This window comes from Ochotona princeps, chromosome 14 (genome assembly GCF_030435755.1).
Source record: "Ochotona princeps isolate mOchPri1 chromosome 14, mOchPri1.hap1, whole genome shotgun sequence".
Lineage (NCBI taxonomy): Eukaryota > Metazoa > Chordata > Mammalia > Lagomorpha > Ochotonidae > Ochotona > Ochotona princeps.
The window spans coordinates 60,446,576-60,460,024 of NC_080845.1; the positions used below are offsets into that span (position 1 = coordinate 60,446,576).

A 13,449-nucleotide genomic window follows, 5' to 3' on the forward strand; every position below is an offset into this window, starting at 1 on the left:
CAGCCAGCTGCCCACCTTGTGTCCCCCTCCCCACTCTGAGTGGCAAACAAGACTTGGTTCATGACAGCTGGGGTCAGACCCAACACCTGATGAAGAAGATAAGGGAGTGTCACAACTTCCTCACATGCTCCTTACTTTTTAAAGTCTGCATATACAGTGCAGATTCCTTTCTAAATTAGATTAGGTATTTCCTTGGAAGGCAGAGCAACAGAGGGAGAAAGACATTTCCCTTCCATTGGTTCATTCACCAAGGGGCTGCCACAGCTGCAGCTGTGCAGGACTGAGCCAGGGCCCAGGGACTCCATCCATCTCCATGGGCGACAGGAGCTGAAGTTCTGCAGCCGTTCTCTGCTGCTTCCCTCGAGGTCTGGACTGGAAGCAGAGTGCCTGAGACTCAAGCCGGCCCTGGGATTTATAATGTCAGTGTTCCGAGCTGTGGCCCAACGCACTGAACCACATCGTTGCCTAACTAGCATACATTGCTTTTTAATCATGAAACCACGTTGAATAAATATTAATCAAAAGATTTGATTTTAAAAATAAGCAAAGATTCGGAAACTGGGCTCTACAGATCACTAAAGAAGAGTTCAAAAACAAACCTGTGGTGGGCATTTAGTCTGATTCATTCTCTCTCTCTCTCTCTCTCTCTCTCTCTCTCTGCCAGGCTGTGCTGTCTGGCCATGGCTTCTGACTCCAGCTGTGATGAGCACTTCCAGGAGACAGAGGTGATGGCTCGGTTGGGCTCCTGCTGCTGAGGGAGACCTAGAATGTGTTCCTGGATCCCAACTACCACCCTAACTACTGTAGGCACTGGGAAATGAACCCATGGATGGGAACATTCTTTCACTTATACTTACAGAAGAGGAGAGAACAAGAGGAAAGGGGAGGGGAGGGGAGGGCTGGGGAGGGGAGAGGAGGAGAGGAGAGGAGAGGAGAGGAGAGGAGAGGAGAGGGAGGAGAGGAGAGGAGAGGAGAGGAGAGGAGAGGAGAGGAGAGGAGAGGAGAGGAGAGGAGAGGAGAGGAGAGGAGAGGAGAGGAGAGGAGAGGAGAGGAGAGGAGAGGAGAGGAGAGGAGAGGGAGGGGTGAAGAGAATGGAAGAGGGACAGGAGAGGAAAAGGGGCGCGGGGAGGGGAAAGGAGGGGAGAGGGTGAAGAAATGGGAGAGCGGAGGGAAGGAGAGGGGAGAGGAGAGAGGAAATAGAGTGAGGAGAGGGAAGGGAGGGAAGCGAAGAGGGACAGGACATAACACAGCCAAGGCATTGAAGACAAAGGAAATGATCCGTTAACTGGTACACTGCTTCTTACAAAGCACTGGTTACAGGTGGTTTCCTGGGTCAGAACTCTGCTGGAGGCTGACTCCGCCCTCTCAGGCTACATCTCAGCTTCCCTCCACGGAGGGAGGGCCTGGAGACTCAGGAAAACAATGGCTGCTGTTCATGGGTGACCTAGTTACTATGCACCACAATAGCGCTAGCCTCACGTCTAATGGTCACAAATGCCTGCCCAACCCCATCCTGGTCACTGCCACTGCACATACAGGATCTGGGCACTCGGAAAGTGGGGAGGACTGCTGCCTGGGCTGTGGGAATCCTGCCCACTCCCCACCCACAGCCTTCTCCTCACTCCCATCTGCGGGTACCCAGCCGCTTAATCACCCAGATACCAGTCTGCAGCCTGCCAGACCTGTGACAGCATTCAACCCTGGATCTTGTCAGCCACTCAAAGCATCACCACTAACTCAGTTGCACCATGGCAACTAGAAAGTTGCGGGGAAACTAGCCTTAAGGTATTTCCCAGAATCGTTGCTCAGCCTCCTGACCAGCAACAGTGCCTCCGGCTGGCCACTGGACACCTTCTTCGATTCTACAGCCTCGTGGGAACCAGCACTGCCACGCGCTGCTCATGCTCGTCGCCCTCCCCAATGTACACACACTCCAGGCTTCCCAAAGACAAAGTTAGATGACATCACTTACCTCACTGCTGAGACAAAGTGTCCAGGATGTGGCTGGCTAGGAGCAAGCGTGAATGGCTGGGTGGGTGCGTTCCCCCAACATCCAAAATGGTGTGTGTAGAGAGGGAAGGACCAAGCTGCCAAAGCTGGTGGGGCAGCTCCTATCCCTGGGTCTTTCATGCCTGTAGCCAACAGGGGCCACAATCTGCAGGACAGTGCCCAGTACTTCCTAAGGTGGGAGGGGATACCTTGCTCCCAAGGGACAGCCTCGCCGGAAATCCTAATGGTACAAGGCCACCTTCAGCACTGGATCCTAGTACCAGCTCAGCTCTTCTCCTGGCCCGCTGGGATGAGCTGTGGTTAGGACATGGGAATGTTGTGGGCTAAGGAGTTGATTAGTGCTCGTTAGCCTGAGCAGGAACAGGAACTGGGCATTTGGCCAAAAAACACCTGGACTAATTGGACTCATCTGTATCCAATATCCTGCTAAATGAGGATTTGGGGGGTAAGAGTATATAAGGGGAGGTGAAGGAGCAATAAAGAGATTTTGCAGAGACTTCCACCATCACTGGTCTCCTGGCGTGCTTCATCCCCAGACCCTCTCCCTGTCCACGTCACTGGCTCTGCTGGTTGGAGCACGGGAAGGGGTGGAGCAGGGCCCCAGCCACTCCACTACCTGGAAGCTGCACACAGATTTCATGGGTCATCACCATGACAACTCAGAGAGACAGACACTGGACTTCCCATTTCACAGACTGCAAAACTGAGTCCCAGGGAAGCCCAACAGCTCTCAGGAAAGCTCTCAGGCAGCAGATCTGTGTCACCAAGATCTTCACAGCAATGCGGATCATCCAGTTACACTGGAATTTCAGGGAAATAGTAATGAACTTAAACCTACGTGTATCCCTCATGTTATGCAGGGATAAGGTCTTCACCCGCTAGGTCTACTGCCCTGTACGTGCTCCCTCCTCATTTAAAACAAATGGCTCATGAAACCAGACCATGAAAAATAAATGTTAAATAATGAAGCAGGTGGGCTAGGATGACCTTGCTGGTGGCTAGCTGGGACCAAGTCACAGTGCTATAGATGTCATGAATGTTGGCCACGCAAACGTCACCTGAGGCACCAATGGAAGGTCGGCCAGAGCTCCCAGGAAGAAATGCAGTCAACTGAGAGGCTGTGAGCCCCACCTGAGAACAGCAGCTCGGCCTGGGCACAGGGAGGGGCTGTCGCCATCGTCCCATCGTGGGAGGACCCTGGACCAAAGCTCACAGAGCATAAGCGTTCCGCTGACTCGATGCTGGTGTGGTCCTGTGGGGGCATGGTGAGGACCTGGACTGTGCTAAGGCACCAAGGGCAGCCTTCCTTCCATCCATATCCAGCGAGGGCCAGCCCTGGGATCCCCTCATGGGGGTCAAGTGCACAGGGGTCCACCTCCTGTCTAGCATGTGCAGAAAACCCAACACGTCCTCCTAAAATGCCACATCACCTTTTAGGTGACTGACAACACTTGATAGGATGCTATGTAAACAGTTGCTATTGTGGATTGTTTAAGAAAGAATGAGCCACTGAGTAACCAAAAATGCGTGACAAAAAGGAAACACAGAAGTCTCTTGGGAAAAATGATGCCATCGTATACTTCATGAGCACGTGATGAATGGTCCGCAGAAACAGAAGAACAGTTAACTTCCTTCGGGACTAGGGAGGGGAGCTTTCTCTGGTCTTTGCCTGGTTCTGACTTTGGGTCCCCACCCTCTCTCGTAATAACCATCAGGAGCGCTCCAGAAACCCCTCAAAACAAACAAACAAACAAACAAACTAGAATAGATAGAGAACAAGGAAAGCTTAGAAACAGACAGGAAACGGTCAGCGGGGATGCACTTATACCTCACTGGGTGGGACACAAAGATTAGTCACTCCTCACTGGGGAGATTTCTCTGCACACTCCTCCTAAAACTGTTCACCTAAACTGTTGACATATGTCTTGTTAGAGTTACAGAGTTAGACTACCCGAAAAACAGCCGGGTTCAGCAAAATCATGCTTCAACGCTATAAACTGCTAAATACTAAAATTAAAATAGACATGAGACAGCTGAATAGTAATCTATAGCCATTTTAAGGTGTATAGCACCCAGTTGTATTTAAACTAATAATTGAAATGTCAATGTAGAAGTCACAGGATGTAGTTCAGAACTTGCATTCTTTTTTTTCTCTCTCTTTTAACATATTGGTTACTCAATACCATGTCAACTAATTCCATAACGTTATAAATTGTTACTGATGTTATGTCGGGGCTTTTAATTGATCAGGATGATACTCTGCTGGCTCTACCTTCAGACCAGAGAGGGTCTCCCCAAGAAACCGTTGAACTTATCTGGATGCTTAACTTAATAAGATGCTGGACTTTATGTTTGGTAGATGCTCGCAATGAACGAATCTCAACTGAACTTGAACTGTGGTAATGCAACAAGGTGGAGGAATCCACCATGGGGGGGGTTGGGGAGGGGGGAATCCCAGTGCCTATAAAACTGTGTCATATAATGCAATGTAATCAATTAAAAAAGGATTTTAAAAAAAGAAATAATGAGAAGAAAACACAATATGGATTTAACCTTTGAAGGCCTATGCTTGGCAGTTGTTGACTCTGCATTGCAGAGCCAGCAGATACAGAGGAAGGGCTGTACAACAGGTGATCAGAAACCCCACAGAAAATGCATATTTCTCTTTTCACTTCATTTTAAGCCTGGTCGTAGAAGTATCCTGGGCCTCATGAGGCTGGCTCCCAGCCAGGATCCAATACACCTGCTAGGCTCCTAGAAGTGTTCTTAAAAAAAAAAAAAAAAAAAAAAAAAAAAAAGATTTATTTATTTATTGCAAATATACAAAGAGGAGGAGAGACAGAGAGGAAGATCTTCCCTCCGATGATTCACTCCCCAAGTGACTGCAATGGCCAGAGCTGCATCAATTCGAAGCCAGGAGCCAGAAGCTTCTTCCAGGTCTCCCACGCAGGTGCAGGGTCCCAAAGCTTTGGGCTGTCCTCGACTGCACTCCCAGGCCACAAGTAGGGAGCTGGATGGGAAGTGGGGCTGCTGGGATTAGAGCTGGTACCCATATGGGGTCCCCAGCTCAAGGCAAGGACTTTAGCTGCTAGACCACCACGCCAAGCCCGCAAGTGCTCTTTTTAAAAAGGGGGAGAGGGTGATGTATCAATGGCTAAATCTTCACCTTGTAAGCGCCACACCGTGAGGGAAACTTGCATCCTGGGTTGAAGCCGCAGCTCTGACTACTGCTAACATCTTGTGGCAGGACGAGTTTGGGAGGGGTTCGGGTCTTGGGGTTGGGGCACAGGCATCTCCCTGCAGTGTGGCGGCTGTGGGGGGTGCCCCAGCCAGGCCGGACCCAATGCTGGGGACTCAGGCCAAGGCCACTGCCGAAAGGCAGTAACCGAGTCCTTGGCTTTGGGCAGACAGTGAACCAAGGGGTGCAAGGCTGTGCCTGCTGACTCCACCCTGAGAATTTCATCAAGGTGCCCTCCTGTCTAAAAGCTGTCATCCACAGTCAGCTAACTGGGCATTGAAAACACTATAGGAAAAAATGGTCTACACTAACCATGACCAGACTTTTTTCTTGTCAGTGTTTCGCAGACTAACACTAAACACCGATTTATACCTATTTACACAACTTTCACATTGTATTATGATTGTTGGGAGAGTGCGATGCCTTGCCCAGGGATGAGGCACCCCAGGCTCCCAGCTGATACAGCCACCCTGTCCAGACTCCTGACTGACCGACACTGAGATGCCGCATTGAGGCTGTGGGTCTGCAGTTGTGGCACATCGGGGGTGAGCTGCCAGCGTCCCCAGGCCTGTAGTCTGCCCGGCTTTGTCCGCTCTGCTCCACAGCCTCTCTGAGCCCCTGCCCACTTCCTGCCCTTCCCTCTCTCTGGCTCTGAAGTGTGGTTCACGTCTTTCTGTCTCCTTAGGAACTGCAGATAAGAGACGATCAAAGCAAACATGTTGGCCGATAAACAACCCCGAGTGGGCAGCAATCACCAAGGCTGGGGCGCTGAACAGAACAGACAGCAAACGGCCGCTCCCTCCCTCAGCCCTAACCGCTTCCCATCCCCACAGCGCACTCCTGCCCTCTGCATCTCCCTGCCATTCCTTTCCCTCTCTTCCTTACCTCTGCCCCTAGTCTCTTAGCCCAGAGTGGCACCAAGCCCAGCAGACAACTGCCCAGGGTGAGAAGAGGAGCCAGCTTCCGTCTAGGGTGGAACCCAGCTTCTGGCAAAAGTGAGAAGAACCTCCAGAACCTTCTTGCTGCTATAGCAAGGGCAACACCTCAGGGCCTTGGCAGGAGGTCCGAGTGCCGGGCCCTGGGACCTCTTGGACCCACGGATGGGTGAATGGATACTGGATCCCACATCAGCAGCACACTTTTCCTCCCTCTGAGGTGGGCAGGTGGACAGCAGTGACCCCATCAACCTGAGCAGAGGTGGGCAATGCTCTTCCCAGAATGGATTCAACTCCTGCCCAAGTCTCTGCCATGCTGGGACGGGCCGCTCTGATTACCTCCGCCCTCCCTCACCCAGCCCTGGGCGAGGACAGGGGCAGACCTCTCCTCAAGGTGCTAGCTGCATCTCTCTCTGTCTCTCTCCCCACATGGTTTCTCTACTTGGCAGTCTCCAAAGCTGGCATCTCACAGGGCAGCTTCCAGAGCCAGTGTCCCAGGACAGTGGCATGACTGCAAGGCACTCAAGTTCAAGTTCAACCAAGGGGAGGGACCATAGACTGCACCTGTTAGAGGCAGAGATGGCAAAGAACTTACAAATGTTTCCAGTTGCCTGGAGAAGTGTGGAGGCCCTCAGGAGGAGGGGTCTTTCAAGCCTCAGTATAGTCACACACACGCGCACACACACACACACACACACACACACACACACCTTTCAGTCCCCTCCTCCCGCCCCCGCTCCGGCTGTCGCAGCAGGCCCTCTACCCAGGACACCAGAAACTTCACCTCATGTTTTACCACATCCTGCCCTCCCTTCCTCCCTCCCTCCCTCCATACACCAGCCTTCACACACCCACTGCCCGCCACACCCACAGAACCCATGGCAGTTACAGCCTTCCAGCCCCTCCCTGTCTGCTGGAGCCTTTTTTTGGGGGGGGGGGAGGAGGACTCAGTCCTGTGTCTTTATTGAAGAGGGTTGGATGGAACTCAGACCTGGCAGCCAAAGGGTAAAGTACTGGCCAAGAAGGCAGGGCCGGCTCAGGCCCTGGGAGTTCAAGAGCAGATGTATAGCCAGGAGAGGCCAAGGATCCAGGTCCTGGCAGCAGCTGAGGGGGGCTCCCAGGCTGAGCCTTCCGACCACGGGGCCCGACAGCTGGGTCTGCAGGCTGTGGGCTTGGGGACATGGCAGAGGAGGTGTAAGGTACGTTGGGTTGGCCTGGAATCGCCCTGAGGCCACCCTGCCTCGTCTACCTAGATCATCCACTGGTCCTGATCCTGTTCGTTGCCTTCCATGTCCACCTCGTTGACCTCGCCGTCATCAGGCGACTCATTGTAGTCATTCATCTCGTCCATGTCCTGCATGTCCTTGTCATCCTCGGAGTCCTCCTCACTGTCCTCATCATCTTCATCATCTTCTTCCTCGTCATCATAGTGCTCCGAGGCTGGCTTGCCGATAGGAACCAGATGGTTGTCTTTCTCAGCGATGCTTTGGAGCCAGGCCTGGTGCTGCTGTTCTTGCTGCTGCAGCTCTGTCTCCTCCACACAGGGTCGGTCCAGATTAAACCACAGGGTCTCGGTCACACGGGGAAAGAGGTTGGGGAATAAAGTGGACATGGCTCCTAGACTGGTTCCAGACACCCTCCCCCGCCTGCCTGCTCACACTCAGGGTCTGTATAGATTGGGAGGCAAACCACACGGGTGAAGTTGGTGAAGTTGGTCACAGAGAAGTAAGTGCATCTAATACTTCATAAAATGTTGGCTTTGAGGCCCGGCGCAATAACCTAGCGGCTAAAGTCTCCGCTTTGCATGTGCCAGGATCCCATTTGGGTGCTGGTTCTAGTTCCGGCAGTCCCACTTCCCATCCAGCTCCCTGCCTGTGGTCTGGGAAAGCAATCGAGGACAGCCCAAAGCCTTGGGATCCTGCACCCACATGGTCCTGGAACCACACAGTCCTGCACAACACCCTGGAAGAAGCTCCTGGCTCTTGATTTTAGATCAGCTCAGCTCCAGCCGTTGCCTCCACTTGGGGAAGTAAACCAGTGGGCAAAAGGTCTTTCTGCATCTCCTTCTCTGTGTAAATCTGCCTTTCCAATAAAAGAAATCTTTAAAAAATGTTGACTTGACCAACAAATGACAGTGGTATCACCAAGATGGCCTAAACATGGGTCTTCACAGCTGGTACCATATCTGAGCCAGGTACACCCTGCCCTTTAAGCTTTGCTCCCCACATTTTTTAGCCACATGTGTGCTACCTCTTAGCCACAAAATTGCTACCAAAGCTCCCAGCATCACATCACACTAAACTAGAATGAAGTGGCAGAAGGAAAAGGCGGGGCAGGCTCCAACCAAGGAACCGTTACCTCTCTTGTGCAGAACAGGACTCTGGATCACCCTCCTAGAAAAATCAGTGGCACAAGTGTCACCCCTGACTCAAAGGCACCGGGTGGGGAGCCTGCCTTCTCTGAGAACAAGGTCTGTCTGCCTGAACAGGAAAGGGAATGAGAAAGAAAAAAATAAAAAACACAGAGCAGGAAAAGAACAGGGTCTGCCACAGGCATGACCAGCGAATCCCAGAACCCCTGCTGGCTTCCTCCTCCAGACAAGGGTTGGGTTTGTAGTCCCGGAAAAACGTCAGTTCTGCAATATCTGTGGAATCAGAGGCAGACTGTGAGAGAGAGCAGTGAAGCCAACCGAGGCCCAGCAATGCATGCAGAAACTGTGCTATCGCTGCTTCCAAGTCATCAGCTGTTGCAGCCGCTGTGGGGACTGGCAAGTGGGTTGGTCCCAGCTCAGCAGCGGGTGGAGAAGGGGGCTGCCTGAGGTCGCCTGAGGCCCACATGGTCTACTAGCCCCATAGAAAGCCTGGTAGAATGTTTGGTCTCTGGATCTAATGGGAAATTCCACTCACGGAGTCTCTGGGTTTCATTTAACTTTGAGGCCAGAGCTATGTCGTCTCTCGTAAGCTCTAGGATCTCACCTCATCCTCGTTTCCTGGCCAATCCTTGCTGGTCTTCACCCAGGCCTTGCAGCTCTTCTCAGCTGGCCCCACAACGACACCCTGGGGAGGAACCACCCCTGGGGAGGAACCACCGCACAGACAAATCCAGCAGGTGCTGAACGCACAGCTTCCTCTCTCAAGTGCATGGGCCTGCCACCTACAGACCTTGTCTCTGAGCCCCACAGTCTGACTCCAGAGGCAGGATGAAGTCCTCGCAGGTACACGCCTCTTTTCACACACAGAGGAAGTCACTAAGCCGGAACAACGGCAAACCACTTCCTGTTGCCCACGGTGCTGCCACCAAGCAGGTGACAGTGGCTGCCCAGGAAGCCGCTGAGTCCCTGGGGTGTGGGGGCTTTGCTGCTCTCAGTCTCTTAGCCGCTCTGTGACTTCTGCTACTCCTCTCCTCCATGGGGTCCGTGACAACCCCAGCACATGGTCCCTTGACAGAGAGGGCTGAGTGCCTGGGAGGCACAAAGCCCTGAACTCCAGGCCATGTAGAATGCAGGTGCAGGCGACCAAGGTTGACCTGGCATTCGGGGAGCTCCGGCAGCACAGATGGGGGCATCCCCTCGGTCTCGGCCACCACTCATTTGAAAACATCACTCCTGGTGCTTTTCAGGTGGCGCTTTCTTCCCTTCATTCCTGGTAGTCACAGTCACATTCCTCAGCTCCAATATCAGGCATCTTAGCAACACATCCAGAACCTCTGTTTAGCTCTTTTTAAGAATTTCTACTGCTTTATTCTCTATTTGGTGATACATCAGCCTCAGACTTTGCATTTGTCCTTTTTGAAAGCAAAAGAGGGAGATCTTCCAACTGCGGTTCACTTCCCAAGTAGCTGCCAAAGTTGGGCCAGGCTAGAGCCAGAAGGGGCCTGGAGCTCCATCTGGATCTCCCAACTGGGCACAAGGGTCCAAGCATTTGGGTCATCTTCCAGTGATTTCCCACAAGCACATTAGCAGGGAGCTGGACGGGAAGCAGAGCAGTTGAGACTTGAATGGGTGATGTGATGTGGTATGCAGGAGTCACATGACACCAAAATGGCGGCCCCTCCTTTGCATGAGTACTAGAAATGTACTTTAAAGAGCTGACTTTGAATCTGGCTGGCAAGTTCAACCTGGGCTTCCTGGGGACAGTTTCCATTGTCTGCTTTCTATTTTCACTGCACTTTGAGTCATTCTTTCTTGCCTACTTGTGAATTTCTGCTCTGTGTTAAGCTCTGTCAGCTCTGGAAACCAGAACTCCCTTTTCTCAGGGTTGTCAGTGCTGTTGCTGCTGTTTAGAAACTCTTCAGAACTGAGTTTTTGAAGTCTGCCTTCCTAGTCTCTGCTGGTTTGGCTCAGGGATCAGCTAGGGACTGGCCAGGATTTCTCTTCAAACCACTGTGTGATGGTGACTGTAGTTCATCAACCTGACTAGACCAAACACTGCGAGACGCTGCCCTGGATGGCATCTCTGGAAGAGACTTGCATTGGGATTGGCAAACCGAGTGAAGAAGACCCACCCTCCCAGTTGCAGATGGCTCCCCTCCACCCAGGCCCAGTTACAACAGGCAGGTGGAGGAAGAGGGATTTGCTCTCTGCCTGCCCTTGGGTACCAGCCAAGGTGCTGGGTGATTTCTCCAAGCCCCTTTGCTCAACCCTTACCCCAAGCCCAGAGTCTCTCATATGGGTCTGAAAATCTCCTCCTGCCTGAACCCACCATGCTGCAGACTCTCCTGGGATATGCCAGGCTGTGCGAGGAGTGGACAGTCCAACTTGCGAGCAGAGGAGAGTCACATCCAAGTGAGGGTAGTAGAGGATCCTGGAATTTGTTCCCAGACCCTCAAGAGTCCCACCCAGGTTTGCCAAAGGAACCAGACCTAGTCCCTGTCCCACCTCACCTCTGACCTTAGGTTCCTGCTCCCTCCTGGCTCCTCTGTCCCACTGAGGTCAGTTTCCAAGAAGGCCAATTGCTCCAGAAACTGGCCTGAGGCTGGCTTTGCCTGCAGCTGCTACTGATAATTTCTGTGCAACCAACTAGTCCCCTCCCAGATCCCAAGAGGAATTGGGTGAGGTCACACAGGGAGCTCAACAAGGCACAGGAAGAGGGTGATTTCTCTGTCAAAGATCCTACTCCCAGCCCCAGCACTTCACATGTCATCAGGGACAGTCCCTTGCCGAAGGGGACATGCATCTCTTAACAGCATCTAGCTCCCAGTTGTGCAGGGGTCTCTCCACCTGTCACCCTCCTGAAGAGGCTGCCATCCTCCATCACCACCCCCTGCATCTCAGATTCATGCTCACTTTCCAGAGTTCTAGCGTTGCCATCATGGCAGGTTCATAAAGATGAATGACTCTGACCCCAGAAACAGGTGGCGTCTCACGCCGTCAAGGGCAAATAGACGCGTCTACAATGAAACTTCTACCAGATGGCAGCCCCCCAAAGGCTGGTGTCTGGAAGGCAGCAGGGGCCTTGGTCGCTCCATCCATCCATGTCATCTGATGGGTGTCAGCAAGCCTCCAGCATCACGGGGCTGTTCTGTCACTGTGGAGATGTATCTGCAGCCAGGTAGGCGACAGGTGCTATGACAGTGGCCCTAACCAGAGACAAGCAACCCCGCCTACAGAGACAGTCAGTGGAGTTGGCCAGAGTTGGCTGTTGGCTGCTTTAGATACTGGGGTGCACATTTGAAAGCCTGACTTGAAAACCGCCCCCAGACAGTAGGCATGTGTTCCGCAGGCAGCTGTGGAAGGTCCTTGAACTTTCCCAGTCCAGACATGGCCCCCGAAGCGGGGGAAGGGTTCTCCAGCAGCTGCCGGCTCCATGCTCACTCACCATTGCTTCTCACCAAGACTGCAACCTTGTCTGCTCTCTTTCTCCCATTTTCTCATCCCTGCAAGTGGCGATACCTGCTCTGAGCATTTGGTCTAAGAAGCCGAAAATGAGCAGAGGGCAGAAAGAAAGGTCACAGGGAAGATATGGAACTCAGTGGCCAACCACACGCTGGGAAGTAAGCAGAGATCCTAAAATGCAAGCCAGGAGAAAAGCACCTTAGGACCTCAACCTGCTTCTGTTGGACCCACTGCCCCTGCAGCTGTCTTTGACATTTCTCAGGCTCCCTCTTCTGCTCCGGCCCATCCTCCCTCACAGCATGGACCCCCACCTGGGTCCTAATCCCAAATCCAAACCACGAAACGTCCCAACACCCCGAAGTTCATTGAGGGCTACCATAGAAGCAGAAGTGAGAAGTATCACACCTTTGAAACCTGACTGTCAGCACAAAAGACATGTAAAACATTGCATACAATCGCTTTCATGTTCTGTTCATACGCTGTAAACAAAAAGTAAACGAGGTTCTTGTTCAGACTTGGGCCCCAACCCCACGTTATCTCATGGTGGAGCTGCAACACTCCAAAGCCTGTCTGGCGGAAGCACTTCAGCTAAGAGATATACAACCAGCAGTGAGATTCAAGTGCCAGCTCTGCCCAAAGCCCAGAGGCTGAGAGCTCCAAAGAAATGAACTTGTCATGGAGTGCCAGGCCTTGTGGTAGGCACTCCCAAAATTCATTGCTCTTTGGATGTGGGCACTGTGGGTTAAGCCACCGCTTGAGCGCCCCATGTCAGAGTGCTAATTCAAGTTGCTCTGCTTCTGATCCACTTCCTGCTGGTCAGCCTGGGAAGCAGCAGGTGACAGTCTTCGGGTGTGGGTCCCTGCCATCTAACAGACCTAGGTGGAGTTTCTGGTTCCTGGCTTTAACCTGACCCAGCCCTGGCTGTTATTAGTCATTTGGAGCTGTGAATCAGTGGGTGAAAGATCTCTCTTGTTTCTGTAGTTTCATCAAGTAGATGAAAATAAATAACAGTTAAGAAATAAAATTCACTGCTCAAAGTTGACGGACACAGCTTGGGACACCCACATGCTCCAGCAAGGTGCTTGTCTGGAGTCCCAGCTCCATTCTCCTTTCCAGCTTCCTGCACGCTCTGAGAGGCAACAGACGATGGCTGAAGTCACTGGGTCCCTGACACCTGTATACGAGACGTGCCGTGGGTTCCTGGCTCCTGACTTTTGAACCACCAAATTCTCTCTCCTTTCCAAATTAATAAAGTCAAATAAACCATTGAAAATATCATTGCCCTGAGGCCAGTCCCGTCACTGGGTCCTGTCCTGTTCATGGGTGCCTGGGCATGTAGCCTTCTGGGCAGAGCAGTCCCTGGCAGCCTCCTGCCGAGGTTTCACAGGAAAAGACAAAGAGGAAATGTTCTTCCAGGTAAAGGATCTTGCATC

At 52.4% G+C, this 13,449-nt stretch overlaps 1 protein-coding gene across 1 annotated transcript; it reads right to left on the bottom strand.

Annotated features, from left to right (window-relative positions):
• Positions 1 to 7,129: 7,129 nt before the first annotated feature.
• LOC101521938 (anaphase-promoting complex subunit 15-like) lies at positions 7,130 to 7,803 on the bottom strand. The gene has a single exon (XM_036496712.2). The coding sequence runs from the start codon at positions 7,793 to 7,795 to the stop codon at positions 7,433 to 7,435; it is 363 nt and encodes a 120-aa protein (XP_036352605.2). The 5' UTR covers positions 7,796 to 7,803; the 3' UTR covers positions 7,130 to 7,432.
• Positions 7,804 to 13,449: the final 5,646 nt, after the last annotated feature.